The 24,103-nt window shown below is 37.8% G+C and overlaps 1 protein-coding gene across 2 annotated transcripts in view; it reads left to right on the plus strand.

The window, feature by feature from the left end:
* Positions 1–24,103, plus strand: part of npas3 (neuronal PAS domain protein 3) — a 318,042-nt gene that overhangs the window by 179,589 nt on the left and 114,350 nt on the right. For both annotated transcript variants that reach the window (XM_084392651.1, XM_084392652.1), the window contains exon 5: positions 20,725–20,814. In XM_084392651.1, coding sequence (XP_084248777.1) covers positions 20,725–20,814 — 90 coding nt within the window. The remainder of the gene's footprint in view (positions 1–20,724; positions 20,815–24,103) is intronic.

The following is a 24,103-nucleotide window of genomic DNA, read 5'->3' on the forward strand; positions in this document are numbered from 1 at the left end:
CGCGAGAGGAAAAAATGACGTTTTAGTCGCATAACATCGGTTAATGGAAACGCTGTCATTTCGCAATAATTTTTTATCGATATTTAGAAAAAAATCGCAAAAGTTTTGCGCACATCTATAATGGAAACGCGCCTATTGTTTAATGTATTTTCATTACCTGAAGTATCTCCTGAGTATTTGGATTTCTTGGATTAAATACTATTGAAGTTAACATTTTTGAGTCATTCATGTTGGATTACTCAGCAAGTGTGACAGGAGCTTTATTGTAAAGTGTTACTATTATTTATGTATTATTATACTATGGGGCTGTTGGATGTGTGCATTTGACGAACGTTCTAAGGTGTGCAATTATTTTCAGGGAAACTCACAGGAACGCATCACATGTCCATTATCACTTCACCAAATGATTTCCGTTATTTTAAAGGTCCTTACAGCCTACAACAGCAAAAGAACCAAAACCCACAACGACTCTGACCAAGCAAATAAATAGAGTAAAACATTTATTTCCATGTTTTTTGCCTCAAAATTACGTTTTATTATGTAGGTAAAGCACATACACTCTCTCTCTCTCTCTCTCTCTCTCTCTCTCTCTCTATATATTATATATATATTAAGTCTGCTATCAATAGCTCAAGCCTCCATTAATAGCTCTAAAATAATGTTTTGGAATTAGCAACGGATGAGATGCGTAAGAAATAAGGACAAAAACCTGAGGTATGATAACCGTTGTATAAGTGGAATAATTGACTCCGGTTGACTTTCATTCTAAATGACATTTTTTGATTTTTTATGACAGTGTTACCACAGTTTTACTGGTGTAAAATATCTATGATTTGATGGTAATAGTTTACATGGTATTTATATATTGTCTAGCCCAGGGTGATAAGATGCATTTTCGTCGATCGGATCACAGGTGGACGATGCTAAATACAAGTGTAAACGGGGTCTAAAACGTTTTGAGCTTGTCCACTTTCGGCTAGTTAGTTGAAAACTCATCCGACCGGATTGCTTTCGTAGTATAGACGCCCATGTGGTTGAATGCGTTTGAATAGCCACAAAAGACCACCTACTGACCTAACACATAATCGTTATGGGACGTGTTCTGAGCAAGTTCACCAAAACAAGGTATTCAAACTGTGCTGCTTTGTACCAAAACATCCACATCCTTTTCATTCTCTTGCTTTCCAGCTCACTTGTAAGCCACGTAACATGGGTTTGTTATTCGATAGTATTCATGTGCTGCACTCTGCACTCCAACTAAAGTAGGAACGAAATAAGAGGGGAGTGTCTCGACAAAATCAGAACACAAGTGGTCACAAGAGATGCATTTGAACACGTTAATACCAGATGTAAGCAGTAATGCATCTCAGCTGACCACTTGTGATCGGATCACTGAAAATGCATCTTAATACCAGATGGAAACAGGTCCATAGATAATATAAGTAATGCATTTTGCTTTGCAGCGCACTTCATTGATGTATAAACACATGAATGTCACATGTTGGACCGGTCATTATTTTTAGCATGGCAACAATCACCATGTTAAATGTTGACTTGACTATGTAATGTATGTCATACTGAAGGATGAGTTAATGGCTGATTAATTTCAAGATAATTAAGTACACATCATATGGAGGGATGCCAGAAAACACAAATTAGAGGAAGTAACATGAATGAGAGAGAATAGATTGGTGCAGGTATGACATCACTTTGTAGGCCAACCGGCAGTAAGCATCACACTGGTTCCCTCAACAAAAACCCGATAGGATTTTGGTTTTTATCTAAAAACATTTTCCCAGAAAGTTTGAGTTAGACTAGTTTATAAGAGGACACTTATAAGCATAATGAAGCTGTAAACGCGGAATGAGTTTACCTGTTCGGCGTGATGACGTTTAATGTCCCCGACAGCCCAAAACCCATTAAAAAAACCATTGACTTCGGGACGATGGAACCGGAAGCACTAAAATGCTAACTCGCCTCGCGCTTTGGCCTACAAAGTGATGTCACACCTGCGCCACTCTATATCAATTCCATTGATCGTTTTGGACACAGTTTGGTATGTTTTTGATGTCCAATAGTGATCTGTAAGATGAATTAGTTATTAAATTAGCATTAGTCTCTTGCTTTAGATGGCTTTTGGATGTGAATCTGGGGTTGCGTCACACTTACACCTCGGCCTGAAGGGGCTGCCGCCCTTGTGCTTGACTGACGTTGCTAATGCGATTAAATTAATTCCCAGATGGGCTCATCTCTCAAAGGCCCCTCAGGTCTAAAGGGGAGCTGGAATTTTGGAGGGGTGGAAGAATGAACGGTAATATGTGAATAGATCCACTTCAGAGCAGATAGGTACAAAGCAGCCGGGCACTCATGGGAGAATTGAAGTGATATTGAGCTTCTGCAGTAAATGTAGAAGAGGATTACAAGCTCTTGTGCCCGAGTGAAGAGACTACACGTTCATTCCGATGTCCTACTCGTGTCCTTGTGTCTCTTTTTCTTCCTTGTTCTATAGCTTTTCCTTGAGAACGGCACGGGGTGAAATTGATGCTCTGTCGGGCAGTTTGATTTCAGCAACTTTGTAGAGATGAATTTTTACAGAAAGGGATCATTAATGCTGTTGGTTTTGCACTCAGAATTGTTTTTGTCATTCAGACTTCTCTCTGGAAACATTACATCGCACACTGCAAGCTACTGATATTTTGAAGTAGTTCAGCTTCTTTTGGAAGTAGTATTTTGCTACTCTACATGGTACTAACAAAAAAGCTACATTGGCAAATAAATGAACAAAAGTCACGCTTCAGACAAAAAATAAATACAAAAAAAACAAAAGTGTATACACCCCTGAACGAAAACTTCGTTAAATTACCCTTTGATTTGATTACAGCGTAATTACAGCGTACAGGAATATGTTAAGACCAGGGGTGTGTAGACTTTTTATATCCACTGTATAATATTTATTCAGCACAAAAATACCTCAATAATTTGTCTTTGTCTGGATTATGAAATTATAACTTAGTCATTTTAAATATTTTTCTAAAGTGAAAGAAGGCACTTCTGAAATGAATCAGGTTTGTTTGGAGATGGGACATTTTAGGAGTTTGATCAGTTTTAAGTCTGCGTTCACAAATCAAAGTGAAAATATGATAGGAAATATGAAAATCTTAACTGCTTTTATTCATATCATGACTCACGCAATATGATCATGATTGTAATGTTAAATGTTGCATGTTAGATATAGCTGTACATCTATGTTAGAAACATGCTAGTGTATTCATTAGGTTGATTAGGTTTGTGAGCATGCTAATTGAAATGATTTTTGTGTAGCGTGTGGAGGAATCTCTGTTTGTGTGTGTGTGTGTGTTTGAGTCGGAAAGCCCTCCCCATCCTAAACCTGTGCAGGCTCTCACTGGCGCAGAGCTATTGACATCTTGGCATTTGGTCCAGTCTGTCCGCTCTCCCTGGAGGGCCCGTTTCCTCCCATCCCAGCCGTGTATTGATTGGTTAATTTGATAGTTCTATCACCAATCAGCTTGTGTCTGACCTTTTGCCTTGGCAATGATGGCAGAGCGCTCATTTCTTCATCGTCGGCTTCGCCATACATTGACCTTTGCAGAGAGAATGTCAGCACGGCCCTTGATCGTAACCTGTCACTACATTTGTTATAAGTAGGAGTCACCCTCGCCTTTGACACCCGATGCTGAGCCTTCCCCAAAGCGGAAGCGCCAACCAACACCTCACGGTGTTTAAAAAACACCAGCGAGCTTCGATACGCATCGCTATGCAGCAGTCGTTCATCAAGATGTCATAAGCATCCGCATGATTGAAAGCCGAAGACTGAATTTGGTGGGTTGTTATAGTTTTTTGTGATGTTTTATGATGATAAGCTAAACACAAGTATTGTGTTTGAGGTCAAAGGTTCGACTCATATTTCACCCCAAAATCAAGATAAATTAAAAATAAGACAATTATATGTGCATAAACATTTTACCTCCATTAAGAGTTTTTTTTTTACATTATTTTCATGATAATTAAGCACATTTTCCCAATAAATACTCATTACTCGAATGCATACGTTTCATACGTATATATTTCAATTTCCCATCATTGTGATATATTGCTGTGTATATTACATTATTGTGATATTATCACAATAATATAGTACAGTTATTTCTAATACACACTCAATTATTTCTATTCGACAAAACCTAATTCAAACAAATTGTGCATGAATGAGTACCAAGTGAGAAAAAGTTTCAATTTATTATGTTTAGAATAAAAATGATATGGTATCGCCATGTAATACGATGTTCACCTGTTTGCCTATATGTAAAACAAAAATTCCCCTTTGAGTTTGTAGTCACATTTCTAGCATGTAAATGATACAGATGTTATTTTCCGCCCTGCGTGCAGGTGTCCCACAGGGATGTCTCATTATCACAGACTGGAACGCTCTCCCCATGGGAATACCCCAGATTTTGTATACTTCAAACTCACTTTCTCTTTTCTTTCCCTATGAAAGACTTTTAAGGCACTCTGTTCTTGTTAAACTACTTTTGATACAAATATAGAGCTTTTGCACAGAGGTAAGAACTGCTGTTGGTGCTTTCTGGGAAAAAAAACAAGGCGCATGATTCTTACTGCGGCCACATCTGTAGTATATGTTGTGAAGTTGTTGTAAAACATGCTGTTTTATATCCGTAATGAAGCAGCGTGATTAGAGGGCCATGTGGCGTGTACCTTGATCACACACAACCTCGCGTAAACACCTGACAGCACGAGCGTGAGCGCGTTAGTGTGTTTGTCTTTACACGCCTCCTGTATCTGTCATTATGGCACATGCGAGCAGCACTAGGCAGTCTTTAGTGTGCTTCTTATGGGCTCATAATGTGGCTTTGGGTGTAATTACTGTGGCTTTAAATGTGTTCTCGGAGGAACTGAGACCAATAAATGCCCATATACTTCCCAAACCCTCATCCATGACGCCGTCTGCCTCTGGTGTTGCAGCTTTTGTGGAGAATGACTGCTATATACGATTTTTTTGTTGTGATATATCATGACAAATACACACATTTTCATTATTGTTTTGTGGAAAAAAATTCCTTTTAATGTAATGTAAATTAAAAGTAATATGTAATGTAAACTTCCTCTCTCCTCTCTCTCTCTCTCTCTCTCTCTCTCTCTCTCTGTCTACACATATATTTATATATATTTATTTTTTATTTTTTTACATATGTTTATATATTTAATTTAATATTAATATCTATAATAATATTTTTATGTTAAAGTATATGAATTTAAATAAATATTGTATTTACATTGTTAAATATTTCAAATGTAACTATTTACAAATTAGGGCAGTATTTGTTGTATTTAAAAAAAATGACTACAGTGTTGGTTTACTGTAGATAATGAATAATTAAAACATTGTGATGCATGACACTAATAAGAATGTGCCTAATTGTCATGAAAATAAAGTCGCAGTGCAAAAAAAAAATCCTTAATGATCCCCAAAATAGGCTTTTTATGCAAAATATAGTTTGTGTCTTTTTGATATCGGACTTAAATGGGAGATTTATAAGATTCACCCCTACATCTATTGAAATATTGCCCTTTAATATGATTTAAGATTTCATCCGAGCGATAGTATGTCTGCGCAGACAGCGTATGATTCTTATTGGTTAACTAGAAATATCGAGATACAGATTTGGTGTCCCGTATTCTCAATGCCTCGGTCATCCCTCTTGGTCCGAGAAGGCCCAATGAATAGTTCATATATGAAAGCAGAAGAGATGAAGGATTTTATCAAAGCTGTGGGGAAATACTCACGAGATCAGGCCGCGTTTAACCCAGATTAAACCACGGAGGTCCAAGGGCTCTTCAAAACAAAGACAAGTTCAAGACTTCCTTCCCTTAAGGATGTGTCAAGGGCAATCCAGACAAAAGACAAATGTCTTTTTCAGCACTGCGATAAGCATCTGGGCACAGGCAGTATAAAGCGATGCCTTTTCTTCCTGTGATTCCCTCCCTCCGTTCAGCCTAATGTGGCTACAGTGATTTAACCGAATATGGGACCGTGGCGATTTCTTATCTCCGCCTTAAGGGTATAGCTCAGTAACCCCAGCTTTGAGTGATAGGTTTGTGTGCGAGTACAGGGTGGGCCGGCGGGCTCCACCGAGAAGTCTTTGTATTATAGAAATGTACGAGTTGTTGGAATGATTAATGCCGGGTTCATCCCGCAGACCTGTATCAGGCGAACTTCCCTAGACAAAACTTTTGCTGAATCTTAAATTCAGCCAGAGAAAAGGAGTTATTCTCTATTGATTTTCCCTCCCTCGTGTATCCTCTTTCTATAGATGTGAGAACTTCCCATTCCGATTCTTTTTGCATCTGATTTCCTATGGATGTATTGTAAGTAAGTGGCTCATTTTTTATGCTGCCATACAAAAGGCCCGTCAAAGGAAGACTCCCGTGCCCGACGCATTTGTTCCTTTACATGAGACGAGAACGAACACAGATACAATAAATAAATCAGCGCACTTGTCAGCCGCTAGCAGGGGAACAGAGCGAGTAACAAACCCATTTTCCCTTTCTTGCTTTTAATGGTAATGCCACAGGATTGTGAACTTAATGAGATAAGGTTATCAGTGGATTCAAAGCGTCTTTGCTGCTTTCTTTTCAGAAAGCAAATATCATTTAGGTTTGTTGCAACTGTAGGTTTGTTGACGCCGTGCTGAACGGATAATCAAATAAACTAATACATCTGAACAAACAAACCAACAGGCTTATGTGTGATTGGTGGGAATGAATGAGGGAAACATTAATTAGTCTGTTAAATCTGACAGCGCCTCATGACAGGATAATGCCAGCATGTCTTACTTTGGAATATATAGTGAAATTGTTTAGTGGGAATGTGCCAAACTGCATATTTTCATTGATTAGTTGGTGGTTTGCATTTCTAACGGTTGCATGACGCAATGTGATTGCAGTTTAGTTATTGTATTTTTCTGACCGTTTTACTTTACTTTTTTTAGTTTTAGTGACTTGAAGTCAGTAAGATTTCTGCTCACCAAGGCTGCATTTATTTGATCTGATATTATATAGAATATAAAATATGTAATTTATTCCTGTGATGACAATGCTCCAGTCTTCAGTGTCACATGATCCTTCAGAAATCATTGTCGAAAACAGCTTCATTTGTTTGAGAAAACCATGATACGGTTTTACAGGATTCTTTCATGAATAGAAACTTCAAAAGTGCAGCATTTAGAAGTGCAAGTTCAGAGCAGTCATTATTATTTCGTGGAATGGGATTTGATGAGGGAAATTTTCAGATGTAGACCTATATTTGTCCAAAGGCCAGTTGTAATTGGCCCGTGGGTGAGAAAGGTCCATGTTTTGATTAATCAGGGTAAAATCCTTCATTGTTACGGTCTTGAGCATTTCAAATAGACTCAAAAGGTCCATCACAGAGGTGAAATCCATACCTCATAATAAAAGGATTGAAAGACGGCAATGATTTACCTCAGCAGAGGAAAAACTCAGCCCATTGTTACTGTGCCTTGTGATTCGGTCACTCTTCTGCATGAGGGAGAGATGAGTTCGTTCATTAACAAATGTTTGTTGTTTTCTCCCTCCGCTCAGACGAATCAATTGTAATTTTATGAATTTATGACGTGCTGTGCCCGACTATTGATATGCTAAGAGAAAACTCTCCATATAGAAGAAAGAGGGTCGGTTACTGAACTTAAACACTTATTATTATTATTATTATTAAACATTATCAAGAGAACCTCCTGATAAAGTATGTTAAAGTCTGAGGTTATCCACCAGAATGGTGAAGCTGTCCTCACAGGTTTTACACAAAGGAATGAAATGTCACAAGTAAGATCTATATCTTTTTTTTTCTTCTACGCAGCAATGGGTTGAAGAGCAAATTGAGACTCATTAATTTTATAACTCTAAATTATTTTAGGAGAAACATCTGAGACAAATGTGATCCTAAATGTAAACGTCTCCTGAATTAAGAGAATGTGAATCCATCATGCAGACACATCCCACCTCTCCCAGAAGGTCCGGGAGTCTCCCGCATATTGATAGCGGTTAGCGGCTCCCTGATGCCCGCAAATTATATACAATATCCCGGAAATCGAGCAAGCGAGAAAGCCTGTTAGAATATATATTTTTTTATATATTAAGGGGGTGGGGGGAGTTGTTGTGTCATCTCCCGGAAATTAGTTTTTGCAAGGTGGGATGTCTGCACCATGGAACCAGCTGACCTGAAAGTGAAAATCATAGAAGACGACTGCTTACCCTAATGCCAACTATAGCTCCCCTTGTGGCAGCACATAGAATTGCACTGTGCATTTGTTGTGGATTTTCAGATCCATTTTGACTTGTGAAATCAAGCTTTTTATGTACTTGCATAGAGTATGTTTTGGGCCTTAGGACCAGAAGAGTCTCTCTCGGGCCAGTAATGAAACACATATATCTCACCCTTTATTCCAATTTCCGCTTTTTAATGTTTACCTCAACAAAACCTCCAGAATTCGAGCATTTTCATTCTCCCTGTGTGTCTTGATCCCCCTGAGCGAGCTATTCAGTCTAGTGGATAAAATATTCTAATGTGTGCTGTTTTTCTTCCATTCGGTGTGCTTAAATATTACAAAGCATTTAATTATAAAAACTGAGAACAGACGCAGTCCTGGGACTGTCAGTGGGAAAAATAAATGTACAATCAAAATTGCAATTACCTGCAGAATTTCAGGGGTAAACACATCAGCAATCTCATAACAAACACAGGCTAGTTTGCATTCTAAAATGAATACAGTTAGATCCAAAGCAATTTTCTCTTATTTATCTTAGACGCCATGCATAAATAAAGCAAGGGCATTGAAGCAATTAGCATAATTAGACTGTGGTGGTCAGGCCCTATGCGATTTCTTAAGAGGCATCGCGGAGTTGTGTGCGTGTGTGTGTGTGTGTGTGATCGCTGTCCGTATTGAAGGGCTTCCTGAGCAGTCATTGTTCGTTGTTTTCATACAGGAGAATGCAATCAGTGTTGTCTGTGTGAAGGTCCTCATTACCTGCAGGACCCCCGTACCCCGTCTGGACTGGCCTTGGGTCTCCAAAACAAAACTTTTGCATTATCATGTATCTTATGTATTGTGCATGAATGCATAGCAAATCGCAGCAGATCAACAGATGCCAAAATTCACTTTCTTTTCTTTTTTAAAAAAAAAGGCCAAACTTGGCAGAGAAAAAAAGTAATGATTTACTATTCTTCTTAAAGAGACTGAACTCATTATCATTGTTTGAATAGATCATCATATTGCATACTAATGACCTTATGTATTCTGAGGGAATCGTTCCAGCTTGTTGCCTGAGTATTTGTATCTACCGGTTAGTATGAATTAAAAATACATATTTCCAGTGCAGCGCATATGGACGAAAATGTAAGTACGAGGTGGATCTGTGCTCTTAAAAGAGTTTCTTTGATGAAAGCATTGCATATGTGGCTCTGTTTTTTAGTAATAAATGTCATTAAAACTAATTTCAGTCATTGCAATCATTTTAAGGGGAAATTTTGCTGAATCGTTTTCAGCCAGGCTACAGTCAATATCTCTAGGCTTCTTTGTCTGTCCTCCATAATAAACTTGTCTTTGATTCTGTTTTTCATTATTGCATGTTTTTTTTCTTTTCTTCTTTTCATTCTGCAGGATCCCTGCAATATTCCAGATTTTATTTTGTTCAATTTCCTGCAGGATTTAACCATTTTAGCTTGAGGTTACATGGCAGGACGTCACTGCAAGTCGCATGCGGCACACATTTCGATTTTATACTAGCTAAAAGTTTACACAAAATACAAATTTTGTTTCTGACAGTTCCTAGACTAAATAAGCGATTCATTGGTGCATGTAATGAATTGTAACTTGCTCCACCTCCTAGCATTCTGATGGATAAAATCAAGTCCTACATTTTATTTTTGTTAAATATTCTGTTTCAGTCAGAAATGTGTCACTTTATGTAAGTATTATACGGAATGTCTTTTCATGTGTGCATATGTTTATTGTCATCACTTAAAGGAACACGCCGACTTTTTGGCACTTTAGCTTATTCACTGTATCCCCCAGAGTTAGATAAGTCCATACATACCTTTTTCATTTCCGTGCATCCACCGCTAGCCTAGCTTAGCACAAAGACTGGAGATAAATGGCTCCAGCTAGCATACTGCTCCCAATAAGTGACAAAATAACGCCAACAGTTTCCTATTTACATGTTGTGATTTGTATTGTCACAGCGTGTACAAATAACAAGGTCACATGAGACACAGCCATCTTCTAACCGTACACATACGGGGAACTATATTCTCAGAAGGCGAAGCACTGCTACTTCTGCGGAGTGATTTACTCCAACTCTGAGCGAACTCTCTGCTCCTCACCACGGGGCTTCTCAGGTGCTGCGAGCACCTGAAAAATGTTTAGGAAAATGTTGGTGTTATTTTGTCACTAATTGGGAGCGGTATGCTAGCTGGAGCTGTTTACCTCCAGTCTTGGTGCTAAGCTAGGCTAGCGGTGGGTGTGTCAGACAGAGTTACTGCACGCACGGAGATGAAAAAGGTATGTATGGACTTATCTAACTCTGGGGGATACGGTGAATAAGCTGAAGTCCCAAAAAATCGGCGTGTTCCTTTAATGGGCACTTCTTCCTCTAAATCAAGTCAAGCCCCCTATTTGTTTGTACTGACGTCATATTGTTTTATTAAGCCTGTGTTTAAACACATAAGCATTCAAATGATGTTTAATCCTCTTAGGGTTGAGCTAAATCCCCCCCTTAACCCTCCAGATTAGACTCGGAAAATATTTCCTCTTCCCGAGTCTAACCTGGATGAAGCCGAGACGTGTTTGTAAAGTACGGATTTCTCCCTCTCTCTCTTTCTCTCTATCTTTGCGCATGATAATACGTGCTGGCCAGTCTCAGCGTTTTCCTTTAGCCCAGATATTATTGTCCTGTGTCATCACCTGAAGGTGACTGTTATCACTTAATTAAATCCTGGCGCGGAGGGAAGTCGAAACAATATTCACCCGAAGGAACTTTTTAAAAGTGTGGTAGTTTGTACAAGGAAAGCTAGCGTTCACTCCTCTGCTCCTGGAGTGCTTTTGCCATATTCTCTCTGGTGACGTGTTCTAATTTAGATTTCATATGTCAGATGTCCAACAACTCTGACCAGTAGGCAGTGTGTCAAGAAACAACTTGTTTTACGTTTTTTGTACTTTTTGTTAATAGAAACAAGAAATTAGTGGGAACAGAGAGAGAGATAGATAAATAAACAAACAATAAATAAATATTTTAAAATACTGGAACTCTAGTAAATGAAGTAAATGGATACAATACATTACTTTTTTTATGTTGTGTATATTATTTAATACCTAGTTATTACTTAAGGCCTAGTTTTATAACAGAATATATATATATATATATATCAGAAACAATATTAATTCAATCCAAACAAGGCCTTAATTATGTATTAAATAATTGTGCGTGTGTATATATATATATATATATATATATACGGGATTGTCCATGCGGAATTGATTGGATGGTGGGATGGTTGAGGTTTGCTATTGGTGGATCTCATGTGAGTGACAGGTTGCTCCGCCCTCACGTCAGTAAACACATCATCAGAGAAGAGAAGAGATGATGCTGCAAGAGGGAGGGGAAGTTATTTGGATTAAAGATTATGAGGGGACATTAATAAAAAATGATATTGATAGAATAGAAAATCAATTAATCAAACTCAATAATAGAAAATGAGATTTGCTCAAATAAATATTTTAAATATATACTGACATTTAAAAAATACTGCAATTTTCCATAAAAACAAAACAAAAAACAAGAATTGGAAATTTTGATTTCATGCTGACTTTAAGAGGAGCCAGAACAGTTCCAATGTTTACAATTCCTGTTCCTAGTGTAGATGTCGATATATGTTGTGTCTGAGAATTGAGGATATGCTAAAAGATTGAGTGAGAACCAAGCAGCAGGATCTGATACTCTCACACCTTTTTAAATGGATGCTTGTAGTAGGTCATTTGGAGTGAAGCAGGCCAATAAATATGCCATGTCGAGTACCCCCACAGACCCCCTCCCCCCAACGCTAAGCCTCCATAAGAAATGAGCAATCTAACGACGCTCTTATTTGAAAGAGGTCTCGGCGAGAGGTAGGATGAGTGATCTGAACATCTCCCGCGCTCTTGCCTTCAATAAAGAAATCAATACCGCGCATCCATATTTGCACATTTCTACATGGCTTGTCAGCCTCAAAATTGACTTCAGTGGAAAAGATCACTCACGGCTCCCGTGACAATTTAGAAGTTCTGATAAGATCTCTTTTAACACCTCTCATCTGTCTTTCTTTCTTTCTCTCTCTCTCTCTCTCTCTCTCTCTCTCTCTCTCTCTCTCTCTCTCTCTCTCTCTCTCTCTCTCTCTCTCTCTCTCTCTCTCTCTCTCTCTCTCTCTCTCTCTCTCTCTCTCTCTCTCTCACACACACAAACACACACACACACACATACACACATACACACACACACACACACACATATTGTAGACACTTTGGCTTCTTACTGTCCATAGTGTATGTCACTTTTCCCACACAAGTCAGTTGCATCTGTTTTTAATCATCATAAGTTTTGGGCATAATAATTGGTAGCACTAATGGGTAACACTTTATTTTACAGTGTCCTTGTTACATATGTTACATGTACTTACCATAGTAATAACAGTAAATTATGCATAATTACATGCAACTAACCCTCAACCAAATCCTAATCCTACCCTAACCCTATAGTAAGTACTAGTAGTTGTACTAGTAAGTTCTCAGTACTTAAATATCTAATTACACTGTAACAATTACACCTTGAAATAAAGTGTAACCCACTAATGTTTTGTTAGTGTATTACCAAATATCAGTCTGGAACAGATAGCGCTCTAGCAGCTGTGTGTGTGTGTGTGTGTGTGTGTGTGTGTGTGTGTGTGTGTGTGTGTGTGTGTGTGTGTGTGTGTGTGTGTGTGTGTGTGTGTGTGTGTGATTGATTGTTTTAAGTAATAAATTATAAATTATTTAAATATAAGTTATTATAAATTATACATGTGTGTATATATATATATATATATATATATATATATAGATAGATATACAGTATATACATATACATCCATATATATATATATATATATATTCTTTTTAAGAAAATCTTTGTTTTACTAGTAAAATAATAATTTATATGCTAGTAATTGTTTTATATTTCTGCTAACTGTTATCTAAATGTCTGCAAATAAATTTTTTTATCTTATTTGGGCTATTGTATGTCGACCTTTTACCTTCCTGTATATCGCTTTTCAGGCAAACACAACTTCCTTTTAACATATACGTGGCACCAGGTGAAAAAGTGTGCTCTGACTGAATGGCATTTTTATACTTCTTGAAATGTTTGAAATCAGCCAAATGAAATATTTCTACTTAAAACTGTTTATATGGCCATGTCCTCCAACTTTTTGTTTTGACTTACTGTATTGCGGAGGGGTTGAAGTCTTCATTTGCATTGCATGTAGGAGTCCTGTAGCTCAATACCTGTGCGAGCGAGTCCACGTGCCCAGGTTTGGCCGAGTAGTTCTTCATCATGGAGGCTGTTGGAGAATGGAGGGAATGGAGGGATGTGATTGAGGAAGATGAACATGTGGCATATCCCCCATCACCAGCTGCCCCGCTCCTCTCTGCCTCTCTCTCTCTCCCTCTTCATTTTGTCTGACCTAATAGTTAATGATATGTTAATAGTCAATGAGGCTGGTCTCGCCTGGCGTCCGCTGTGTGTGTTAATGTGGACGTGTGGTGGCTCTGGCCAGGGTGCAGCAACTAGATTGATGTTTACCAGCTTGCGTGTCCTTCAGCTCACGTATATTTGTCCTTTGTTAGAGAAAACACAAGGCTACTGAGTTCCAGACCGTGTTTACTGTTGTAGCACTGAGAGGCAAGAATGTTCTTGTTTTAGGGATTGTGGTCTATAGTTGTACTATTTAACAATTGCTTATAGTGAAGCAAATAATTCGAGGAGACACAAGCTTTGTTTCTAGCTTTATTTAAAGTAAAACAGAGCAAAACAGTATTGCCAATGCACGCAATTTCTGTAATGTAATGAGATTAGTTTATCCATCAGGATGAGGAAAGGGTGTTTCAGAGGCAGAAATGTTATGTTAAAATTGTTTAAAAAATATTTTTCATTAGAATAATATTCACAGTAAGTCCTGGATTGTGTTATTTGAAGTCAACATTAAAACCGTTTTATTTCTGGGATTTGACATTTCTGAGTGAAATTTCTTTGGATATTCAACAAGAAAAACATGCTTGGTTAATTTTTTTTTCTTCTGTGTTTGGCTTTGGTTACATCAACAGAGGACATGTTGTTTCAGAGGCAGAAAAAGTATTTAAATTTGTTTTTGTTTTGTTTTGTTTTTATGTATTTTTCCCCCTTCTGAATATTGTGCACAATAAGACCGGGAACATTATGTAAAGTAAAAAAAAAAAGTTGGCTAGTAAAGTATCTTTACTATATATATATTAGAGGAACAAACTTATTTTAATGAAGAATAATTCAAACTGTTTTATCTTCTACAATAAAGACAGAAAGTTATTTACTTTTTATTAAAAAAGTAAATAGGGTAAAATTTGATTTTGTGTTCACAAAAACTGAGTAAAAAACCCCTGAAAATAGATTTTCAGTGATGCAATGTTTTTTTTTTTAAATGAGGATTCAATTAATTTAATGATGATGCATTAATATTGCCTCTTGTTAATGCTATTTGTGAATAACTAAAACCACAAGAAGCTTGAATTACACTTTTTAATTTCGTCTACATTTAATCTTAATCTAGATTCTATTGCTTTTGCTGCCTTAGGTCAAGTGTGCAGATCCCAAACCGTTACAGAGTTTCATTTCCCTTCTGTGAGACGCTTTCTTCCTTTCTTCCCCAGAAAGAGAGCGCAAGAGAGAGAGAAGCTGCTTGCAAGGCATGACTGCTTTAAACAAATGACAAAAAAGGCCCATCTTAATGTTACACTTTTCTCCCCCAGAAGTTTGTCTGGCTAGTGATTTATTGTGCACTTTACACAGTGGTTAGCCTGTAAACAGAGGCCGTTTATCATGGAGGGGAGCCAGGCGGAGGCACGCAGTGTTCCTCAGAGACCTGGCCCACAGATGCCGGGCGTTTGAAGGAAGAGCAGTGGAGATGATTGCAGACTGGCTGGAGGTGACTGCTGTGGGTCCTTCCTGACAGCCAGGAGGAGTCTCTCGCAGGTCACGAAGTCCAAGAGAGACCCTCCACTGGGGAGGGGACGGTGGTCTCTCAGTGTATAGATGATCTGACAGGGATGGAGGAGAACGGAAGGCCAGTATTTGCGCTCTATAAACATGATGCAGCGTTTGAGAGAATGGACTGAATTTATCATTTCACTGTTTTTTTTTTTTTTTTATACAGACATTTTTCAGAGAGATGGATAGATAGATGGGTGGGTGGATGGATGGATGGATGGATGGACAGACAGGTAGGTAGGTAGACAGACAGATATACAGACAGACATAAAGACAGACAGGTAGTTGGACAGACAGACAGACAGACAGACGGACAGACAGGTAGGTAGACAGACAGGTAGGTAGGTAGACAGACAGACAGGTAGGTAGGTAGGTAGGTAGACAGACAGGTAGGTAGGTAGGTAGGTAGGTAGGTAGGTAGGTAGGTGGACAGACAGGTAGGTAGACAGACAGATATACAGACAGACATAAAGACAGACAGGTAGTTGGACAGACAGACAGACAGACAGACAGACAGGTAGGCAGGTAGACAGACAGACAGGTAGGTAGGCAGGTAGACAGACAGACAGGTAGGTAGACAGGCAGACAGAGAGGTAGACAGGCAGACAGATACACAGGCAGGTAGACAGGTAGACAGACCGAGAGATAGGTAGGTAGACAGGTAGGTAGGCAGGTAGACAGACAGAGAGGTAGGTAGGTAGACAGACAGGTAGGTAGGTAGACAGACACAGACAGGTAGGTAGGCAGGTAGACAGACAGACAGGTAGGTAGGCAGGTAGACAGAGAGGTAGGTAGGTAGACAGGCAGGCAGACAGACAGACAGACAGAGAGATAGGTAGGTATACAAACAGACAGGTAGGTAGGCAGGTAGACAGACAGACAGACATACAGGTTGGTCAGAAAGACAGATAGATCAGCATAGTAGAATGATTTCTGAAGTATCGTGTGACTCTAAAAACTGGAGTAATGATGCTGAAAATTCAGCTTTGACATCACAGGAATAAATTACAGTTTAAATATATGAAAATAGAAAACAGTTATTTAAAAATGTAATCATATTTCACAATATTACATGCTTTTGAATGGTAGTATATATATTCAGTATAAACATATCTGTTTCAAAATTTGTCATGTTTATGAGGTCACTACAGACCAATGCAACAACGTGAACTCTACAGTATATCAGTAGTTTTCACATGCAAAGAGGCTAGCAAGGCATAACAAATGCAACAAAGATGTTTGTCTTGAGCATATTTACATAGAACAACAATTAAAAACTAGCTCAGAGCGAATATAAGAGCGCATTCTGTGTGAATAGCCCCTGAGGGTCAGAGCGAGGGCAAAACATGGTCAGCTAAGGCTAATTTACAACCACTTTGGTGCAAGAAACCTTGACTGATATTATAAGTGGACTTCAGGGGAAAAATTAAATGCTAAATGTGTAGAATACAGTCCCTTGAAGCTTTTTGTTGCTTTAAGTAAGGTAAATAAGCATCCGTGTTAGCGTAGCATTTATGTTAACGCATCTATATTGGCACATTAGCATTTCAAATGTAAAGTGCCATATAATGGGACAGTATTAGCATTAGCGCAGTGTAATGTAAACCGCGAGTCTAACACATCACCTCCAGCAGATGCGTGCTCAGGGAGGAAGTGATGCGCTAGCGGGCCGCCGTGGGACGTGCTGTTGTCAGCTGCATATCAGCACGCTGTAAATAGCCCGAGGCGGCTCTGTTTTATCGGCGAGCAGAGACCGCACGCTCTCTCGCCAGCTGCCAATGCTGCTTTAAACTCAGAAATAAACGAGAGAGGGATGCTTTCCCACCCCGTCTGTGTAAACCTGATTTTCATAAAAAAGTGATCAGATCAGCTGTGACATTGTCCACAATACCTTGTTTTTTTTTCTCTCTTCATTCCTTTCTGCCATTTTCTCGCCCAGGGTGCATCACCCTACGGATTATCTGAGGCAGCGGGGGACAATATGTAATTAACCCATGTGACCTCGATGCCTTAATTGTTGACTGTTGGAGACCAAACAGCAGCACCTCCAGCGGTGATATCGGCTTCCCTTTGTCCAACTTCCATAATAACCCAACACGACCACTCTTTTCTTATGAATGTGACTTTTATTGATAAGGATCAGGCTTTGTTTTGCAGAATATTTATGTATTGGTCATAGCTTCCGTGATGATTAGCAGTGCTTACTAAACATTGTATTGCACATTAAATGCTGGCTTCATCCTGTATTGTTTGAACTACAGACATGAATGATGGCTCCAGTGTGATTGATATCTAAAATTGTGGTTTATAATGATAAAACAGGCAACAACAAAAAAATTAGCCATATATGGGAGACTAGAATAACATACTGTACACTGGAAGAAATCTCAACTCATTATATTTAGTTTCTTTTTTTTTTTTAACCTACTTTCACAATATTAAATAACTTTTTTAATTTTGTCAATTCACATTTATTGGACAAATCGATTGTATGTAGTACAAGTAAATTAAGTTTAGTTTATTAAAAGCAAAAAATATTTTTTACAGTGTAGAGTCTTGGACTAGTAAGCAACCATCCAGAACACCCTAGAAACCACAGATGTATGCTAGAAACCAGTTTCAGGGAAGATCATTTGAAACTGTTTCTGCTAAGAAGCTAAACTACAGTAAAGTTATTGTTTTTTTACTTGGTAAGCGGCTAACACTAATACCTTGTTCATTTTCCAACCTATAGGCAACTTGGAAAAACATGCCTCTATATATTGTAAAACTCCAAAAACGTACCTAAACACAATACAATCTACTGCAGTTTCCAGCTGAAATTTACATTATAACCGTAAAGCAAAAACAACTTTTGTTCCCTTTCACACAAATGATGATTACAGAGGCATATTATGTAAGGGATAATGTAGAGCGAGGCGGTTGTTATAGCTATATAACAACCGCCTCGCTCTACATTATCCCGCTTATTACATGGCTACCTACCAAATAAATCAATAATTTGACACAAAATATTGATTTAAAAAGGAGTTTATTGATTTAAAACCGATTGTATTGCTTCCGCTAAAGAAAATAGTCCGTTACGTCTCTACGGTTAGAATCCTGCGTCCATAGCAACGCTCTGTTTTTCATGGCAACGGTGTGTTATACTTAGCAGCGGTGTGTTATCAAGAAATAACAGACCGCATTCTACATTAGAATTCAACCAAGCCATGTAATAATGATTAATAAAGACTTATTTTCATGCGGTTCCTTGCACAAAACTATCTTATGACCTCAAAACACTTTTAGTGCATGAAATAACGTTTCTATCAAATAACCAGCTCCATATGTATGGAAATCGCTGGTGTTTCTGACGTCACAAACTACCTTGTAACCAATCACGTCAATGAGTGGATCTCTGAGCTGGTGTGAGTGAGTGGGGGCGGGGCTAATTTGCATATTCATAAAACCACGTATACTAAATGAGGCAAGAGTGTAGAGTTATATTCAAGCTTTTTTAAGGCATGACACATTTTTTTTCGAGGAAAAGACGTTTTAACGTCATTTTGGTGATCAAAGATTGACTACAGGGGGACATTAACACTATTGGTTATTTTAGGTTAGGGTTTAGTGTAGGTGGTAAGTTATTTTCAAACACAATATAGCATTACGTTTTTAGCTATTGACCGGACATTTAATTTCTGAACCGCCGCAAAACATACACCAACCCACATATTAAAACGTTGCCAGATTCATATTAATCTGTTAAAGGTAAAACTGAACACGCTTTTAGCAACTTTCCCTTTGAAAGTTCCATGAAACGTGCAAGAAGCAACATAATATAATTTTCACAGGCATGTTTTTTACAGTAAGGGTGGGTTGTTATTCTCAGACAGCAAAACTGTGGTGGCACTGAGAACAGAACCGCTTGCCAAGCTCTGCCAGCAGTTTACACCATGCTAAATAAAAAGTGATGTTGCAGCTGCAGTGTGTCATCGACCAAACAGAGGTGATTTTGTTCACAATTAAGCACTTCAGCTTTCATATGGTTTTGTGTGTGCGGTGAAATTTTTCTGTTCTTCACGCTGCTACCTTGTGCATTGAAAATTTCCTCCAGAATGTGAGAAATGAATTCCATTTTTAGTTAACATGCTGGTTGAATACAATATTTACAGTAATTGCCACAGCGATGCAGCATGTTGTTTTTCCCCTTAAACGTTTAAGCACAAATCCTGCCCATTGTGCATTCTAAAGATTTCATTGGTCAATCTCAATGCTGATTTCCAACATAACGCTGAAACAAATAAACCCAATAACCTAAACCCTAACCCTAAAGCCGCAATGAAACGTACGTAACAAATCAGTTTTTTTATTTATACTATGACATATCCGAGTGAAATAGATTATCATCCACACAACATCCATCACACAAGACACTAATACAAATTCATCACAAACAACCTATCTAATAACCAACTTTTGACTTTCAAACTAAAACCAACCATATTTGAAATACTTTTAATATCCAGAGGCAACTTATTCCACTCTTGAGCCCCTAAGTATTCGAAAGACCCTACGACCATACATAGTTTTAAAACGAAATAATGTCAAATCCATAAGACTTTGCCTAGTATTATAACAATGTTTCTCACTTACCCTAGAGAAATACTGTTTGTGTTAAAATACGTACAGTAGGAGCTCTTTTATTGATTATCTTGTGTTTTCTATAGGTAACCAGTCAAGATGTCTAAAATGGGATACGTAAAATGTGTAAAGTACTAAAACCTAAAACTAAACATCAATTTATATTTGAGATTACTGTAACTTATCCAACCATGCAGTCATGAGACAGATCAGACATCCAAGAAATGCATGTTCAAAATGGCATTGGTTTATCCAGAAAACTATCATATCTAGCAAGAAATTTAGCCATATTTGCACCACTTAAATCATTGTCAAGGACACATCCGAGATAATAGTTCTGTTTGATATTACACAATCCACTACCTTGATAGACGCAGGTCGCTGCGTGATTGAGTTAACCAACTCAAATGAATCTGGAAATACGGAAAAACAAATCTGATTTGTCAAAAAATCAAAAAATACACTACCATTATTCATATGAACGAGGCGTTTTTTGCCTAATATTTATGTATTGCTCCCACCATCCCTTAGAGTTGAGGCGTCTGTGATCCGGAGCTGTTAATTGACGTTGTAATTGTTGCTCTTTAATGATCTGTCAGTCGTTTCCACATGGGATGCGGTTCTGTTTGCAATTCTGGGCTTGATGGCTTCTCTCTTTGTGCTGTGAGAAATAAGCTATTTGTGAGACTCTCGCCTGACTTGTTTCTTCTCTTTTCTCTCTTTCTGTTTCCTCCACAGTCCCTGGATGGATTTGTATTTGCACTAAACAAGGAGGGGAGGTTTTTGTACATCTCAGAGACAGTGTCCATATACCTGGGGCTTTCACAGGTGAGTGCGCTTGAGATTTTCACTCTCCCATCTCTTTTTCGTCCATCGGTGCGGAAGAGAATCTGGACAAATTAGTGTTAGATAAACTCCTGCGGTTGTGTTAGCTGCTGTTTAATTGGCGGCGTTCATCACTGCATATTTTAAGTGCCAGAGAGATGTTCTCATTGGAATGCTAGCGTGTTCCCCGCTCCTGTTGGCTCGAGCCAGGGCCTATCAATAAACAGACAGATCGGTGAGGTCAGACGGTGAGAAAGTGACCTTCAGAACTCTTGCGGGTCCTGTCTAGCTGAGCTTCATCTCGAGTGCTAGCAGGCTTCAATCAAACCAGACACGGCTGCACAACAGGCAGCTTCTGTTCACCGGTGGTTCAAAAAATCTAAAAAAATCATCAGAGCCGTCTCTTGCTGTCCTTGCATGAGGGATCTAAACTGCACGGGTGCCTTCGAGATGCTCACTGTACCGGTGACTGTAACAGTTTGCAGCAGTTTAACTCATTTCCTTCTGTCAGAGATTGGGAATAATTTGGTCTGTGTTCAGGATGACAGAATACTACAGCCGATTTCAAAAGAAATTGATATGCATCTTAAAAACAGTACACAGTATGTAAGGGCCCAAAATGTGCAAAAAGAGTGCGCTGTATTCCACAATAGAATGCAATCCATTTGACCTACCATTTCTAGTTTGGAAAATGAAGCAGAGGTGATAGCAATCTCGATTTTTAATCTCATACACTTGTTTTACTGAAAAAGGGATTCAATTGAAAATACGTGTAGAATTTTTACCATATTTTTTTTCAAGTCAGATCGACTGAGGGCTAATAACAGAACAGTTATTGTAAGGGTAGATTTAGCACTGAATTTGTGTCGTACTATGTCTGAACAGCATTATGGTACAAATAGAATATTATGACAACAGCTTTCTTGCTTTGGTGGGAACTGATGGAATGGCAGTTTATTTCAGTTTTTACACTCTGTTTGACCTAAAACACTGTATTCATAGTCTTCCAGTTTTTAAATGTTGACTACAAACACAGAGGTTTCTCAGATTTTCCTGTCCTGGTGTTCTCTCCATATTTACGATTCTTTGTAGCTTTTACCCACTGCCTGCAATGCACTGGATCCTTCACTGGAAACCGAAAGTAACTCACTCCCGCTAAACGTTGACTCTTTGAATTCTTGCACCTGGGAACCATAAAAGTCGACACCATTATGACTAAAAGTTTGCTAAGAAGTATTTCCTACCAAAGCAAGGCGGTATTTGACTCTGGTTAAACGTGTTGGATGGCAACATGCCCAGTGCATTATGGGTGTTGAAGTTTTCCTACCTATTTGGCAAAAAGGAAGACAACTGCCTTTTTCTTTGTTTTCTCTAGTCAGGTAGCACCGATTAAAAAAAAAAAAAAAAAAAAAAAAAAACACCTTCTACTGCATCCGAATTTTATTGAAAGCCCACTTTGCCAGCTGTGAAGTACCCCTTTAAACAAAAAAAACATTTTACTTAAAGCTTTTATGTATAATCCATTATATATTCATAATGTGTGTCATACTGCACCATATCTTTTCATAAATAATTGTAACTAAAGTTAAAATGCATTATAATATTTGCAGATTCCTTGTTTGATCTGAAATTCGTTTATGTGTTTAAAAGCATTATACTTTCTAAAGGTGGAACAATGAATAGATAAGTATTATAATGCATTATAACTGTGGTTACAATTATTCATGAGACCATACAATGCATTATAAGGTGCATTAAAGGCATTATCAATTCTTTTTTAAAATGTAATATATTCGAAATATTTTTATAATCTATTATATATAAAGGCTTTAAATAAAGTGTTACCAAAGCTCCTTTCAGTATACAGCATAAATTGGCACACCAAAAAATACAGTATTAATTATATATACTGTCCACGGTCTACGAGTACCTGGATGACCTGGGTTCAAAATATGCAGTATACAATCACAGAACATTGCATAAAATACTGTATCCCACAATGCTGTGCACTCAAATAGACATAACTTGGCAAATAAAAACAACCTCAATTTTTAATTTCCTACACTAGTTTTAATCAGAAATGTATTCTTCTTTTTTTCAAGGTGATAATTGGACTCCTATGTGATCATTAGGCAGCAAAATATACAACAGCAAAACTGTTTTATATACTATATATATATATATATATATATCCTGTATAAAAAAATAAGCTGTAATAAAACTGTATGTAATGTACTCAACTTGAACTTTCATTTCTAGTCTGACAGATAAACCAGATATGATACTTGCCTTTTTTTTTCAGAGGGTGAGGAGTAAGATATTTGAATAAAAATTAAATTTAATAAAAATTAATCATGTGCATTTCTGAGATGATGAAATGCTTTGCATAATACTTTTAAAGAAAGTATTGTGCAGTATGTATACTGCACACAGTATGTATGCTTTTTTTATGTTATTGTTTTATTATATGCATGTGTCACGACAGGTCAGGCAAAATGAGGAGAAGGGGATGTAATTGCAACACTTTTATTAATAACAATAAGAAGATAATCCAAATCAGCAGAAATCACAGGAGCAAACACTTGACAGTTAAAAGAAACACAAGACAAAGAATTGAACAAACTGAGGGCCTTATATGTGCACAGGATAATAAGAAACTGGTTTACAACATAATCAGTTACCATAGGAGCAAACTAGTGACAATGGCTGTGTACGAAATCATCCGTCTAGCTGAATCATCCATCCATTTTCCAAACCGCTGGTCCAATGTGGCTACAGCGCAATTTCTTACAGGTATAAATTACTTTTTACTCGATTATTAATTTGTTTAATTCAGGTTTATCCATGCTAGTTTCCATGACTGATGATTATTAAACAGCAAGCAAAAACTACGCAAAAGCGGCAGCCCTTCCAGCGCACTCAGTGTCCGAAGTCACTCACTCGTTTTCATTCACTCCTTCAAGTGAACTATATTATATTATAGTAATGTAGGAAATAGTGAATGAGGGTATAGGGGTCGATTTTGAACACAGCCTAGAACAAAGGAAACCAGCAGGAAACACAATAATGAAATACAATCTAAGAGTCAAAAGTACAAGAGTACAAAACTGAACATGACAGCATGGAATACACAAATTAAAAATAGCAGGCATAAAGTAAATATATGTAGTGCGTTATGATTCCATTTCGAACATATGCTTTCAATCAAGTTCAAGTGCAGCTATGACCTGTCAGATTTAGACGTTGTAAATATTGAGTCTTCTAAATTATAAAAGCAACAGTGGCTGTAAAC

This window comes from Rutilus rutilus (assembly GCF_951802725.1).
Source record: "Rutilus rutilus genome assembly, chromosome: 21".
Taxonomy (NCBI): domain Eukaryota; kingdom Metazoa; phylum Chordata; class Actinopteri; order Cypriniformes; family Leuciscidae; genus Rutilus; species Rutilus rutilus.